Source organism: Chanos chanos, chromosome 4, assembly GCF_902362185.1.
Source record: "Chanos chanos chromosome 4, fChaCha1.1, whole genome shotgun sequence".
NCBI classification, from domain to species: Eukaryota; Metazoa; Chordata; class Actinopteri; order Gonorynchiformes; family Chanidae; genus Chanos; species Chanos chanos.
In genome coordinates this window covers 44891036-44893535 of record NC_044498.1, presented here as the reverse complement: position 1 = coordinate 44893535, position 2500 = coordinate 44891036, and the positions used below count along the sequence as shown (strand labels likewise).

General features: G+C 44.5%; 1 protein-coding gene across 2 annotated transcripts in view; it reads left to right on the top strand.

Annotated features, from left to right (window-relative positions):
* The window catches only part of fgfr3 (fibroblast growth factor receptor 3), a 31160-nt gene that overhangs the window by 11625 nt on the left and 17035 nt on the right, over positions 1-2500 (top strand). For both annotated transcript variants that reach the window (XM_030773046.1, XM_030773045.1), the window contains exon 4: positions 2344-2500. This exon is cut by the window's right edge and continues 13 nt beyond it. In XM_030773046.1, the coding sequence (XP_030628906.1) occupies positions 2344-2500 (157 nt within the window). The remainder of the gene's footprint in view (positions 1-2343) is intronic.

Genomic DNA, 2500 nt, shown 5'->3' with positions numbered 1-2500 from the left:
TCCCTCTGTAGTCTCATTTATGTAGGGCAGTGGGGTGGGGTGGGGGGGTGGAGTGGATGTGAGGGAGGGGGGGTCAGGGGATGGAAGAGAGGATTAAGTGAAAAAGTGAAAACCCTTTTTGAGTTTAATGACCACTAATCCACCTCTAATTAACCCGTACATGGGGGTAAAACAAGGGGGGCGGGGGCTCGTAAGTGAAATTTCAAAGCTTGTAAGAGCATTAGTCGTTTCTTGTGACATCACTACCCTCAACCTGAGTTCAAAAGTCAGATCTGGCCTTAACTTTGTTTGTTAAATTTCTTTCATTCATATATGTCCTCACGTGCATTTCACAGTGCATGTGTGTGTGTGTGTGTGTGTGCGCGCGCGTGGGTGTGCGTGTGTGTGTGTGTGCATGAGCGTCTAAAAGTACCTGATCTGTGTTTCTGTCTGTTTTCCTGTGTCAGTTTACTTTGGCAGTGATATAACATAACTGCACTGTATGTACGTGAGTGAGGGGGCTGTGTGTGTGCGTGTGTGTGTGTGTTTAGACATGGTCTCAGCAGACATGTGGAATGGTCTTCAAAGCAAAGACTGTCTCTGCTGAACTCAGATAGGGCAAATTACACAACTTACACGCACACACACACACACGCACACACACGCACACACACACACGCACACACACACACACACATGCACACACACACACACGCACACACACACACACACACACAGAGACAGGGGTGGGTTCACTGCTAGATAATGACTCTTGTTACATGTCTCTGATAGTCTGACCTTACACGCTCCACTGGCCAGCAGCACACCACCTGAGACTTACAGTGAAATGTGTGTGTGTGTGTGTGTGTGTGTGTGTGTGTGTGTGTGTGCATGCCAGGCCTCTGTGCTTATTAGGCCAAACCCCTTTGCCAAAGGAAATGCCGGTTTGCCAGTCACCCCTCACACACTGATCTCAGATACTAACTTCATAACGGCTAAGCGCTCTCACTAAGAGTGAGAGAGACAGACAGACAGACAGACAGACAGTGAGAGAATGAGAGAGAGGGAGAAATGATGTGATTTGTCCTTTAATTATTCCTTCAATACTCAAGAATTTAAGAGGTTTAATATATCTAGTTAATATATCTGTTTTGTTGAATGTTACAATAATTCTGTTCCATATGTTTGAGTAACTAGCATGATCCTAGTTCAGCTTTTCTCTTCCTTAGCACCTCTGTTTTGGTTTAGTTGGTTTAGTAACTCTTTGGAGAACTTTGTTCAGATTAGTTTAGTCTCATCTAATCCCACTTTCTGAAGTCTAATGTTATGCTATAGTTGAATTTACCGTCGTTTGAGAGTGCTGTAGGGTAATGTAGTTGTAGTAACTGAGTTAATGCCACTGGAGTGTGGTGTGCTGTAATGTGTAGGTGGTAATTGAGCTGAGTGAAAATAAATGCAGTGTTTTCTGTGTCTATTCATGGTTTTAGCAGGAGAGTCAGTCTTAGAGTTATCAATCACTTCACCGCCAGTTCCCATCTCAAGTTAATTGTTTGATGTTTACACACTGCTTTCTTTCATTCTCTCTCTCTCTCTCTCTCTCTCTCTCCCATGGACCCCCCCCCCCCCCACACACACACACATACACACACATATACTCCAGATGTATAGATTACAGGCGTTGTTTATAGTGGTATTTGTGTCAGCAATCGTTCTGTAGCTCTCGTCTCTGTGGGCTTACATTACCACGCAGAGAGATTATCAGTAATCTGAGATTTAACATGCAGATGACTAACTTCTGTTCTTTTGAATACAAAGCAGTATGTCTGAATATTGCCTCACTTTGAGTGTGTGCCTACATTTCAAGAACACAGGCATGTTTCATACTCTGTGTGTGTGTGTGTGTGCGCGCGCGCGTGTGTGTGTGTGCGTGCGTGCGTGTATTTGCTTTTCCAAACAAATTTTTATTCAGTCCGTGAATTAGGCAGCCAGTCAGACGCTGCCACAGAGAGCTGGAGAGATTTTTCCATAAACACCCATTTCATCCATACAGACATACACAGCACTGTGACTGCTCTGCTCACTCTCTCCCTGTTTGGCTGAACAGAGGCCTTGTTGTGCTCTTGATTTACGTGGAAGTCTATGGGAATTTCTCAACAGCACTGTATGCATTACCGACTAAATGAAAAAGATTAACATCAACAAGTCATACATTTTCACAAGGACCTTTATAAGAATGTAGAACCTTATTTCCGAAATACATTCTGCCAGATAATAAGTAACATTTTGTTCAGTCTTACGACATGACAATCTGATTGGCTGGTTTGTCTGCCATTTCACCTCATATGTCTCTTTTTCTCTGATCAGAAGCGCCATATTGGACCCGCCCAGAGCGAATGGAGAAGAAGCTGTTGGCTGTCCCTGCCGCCAATACGGTGAAGTTCCGCTGTGCTGCTGCGGGCAACCCCACACCCACCATCCATTGGCTGAAAAACGGGAAGGAGTTTAAGGGAGAGCAGAGGAT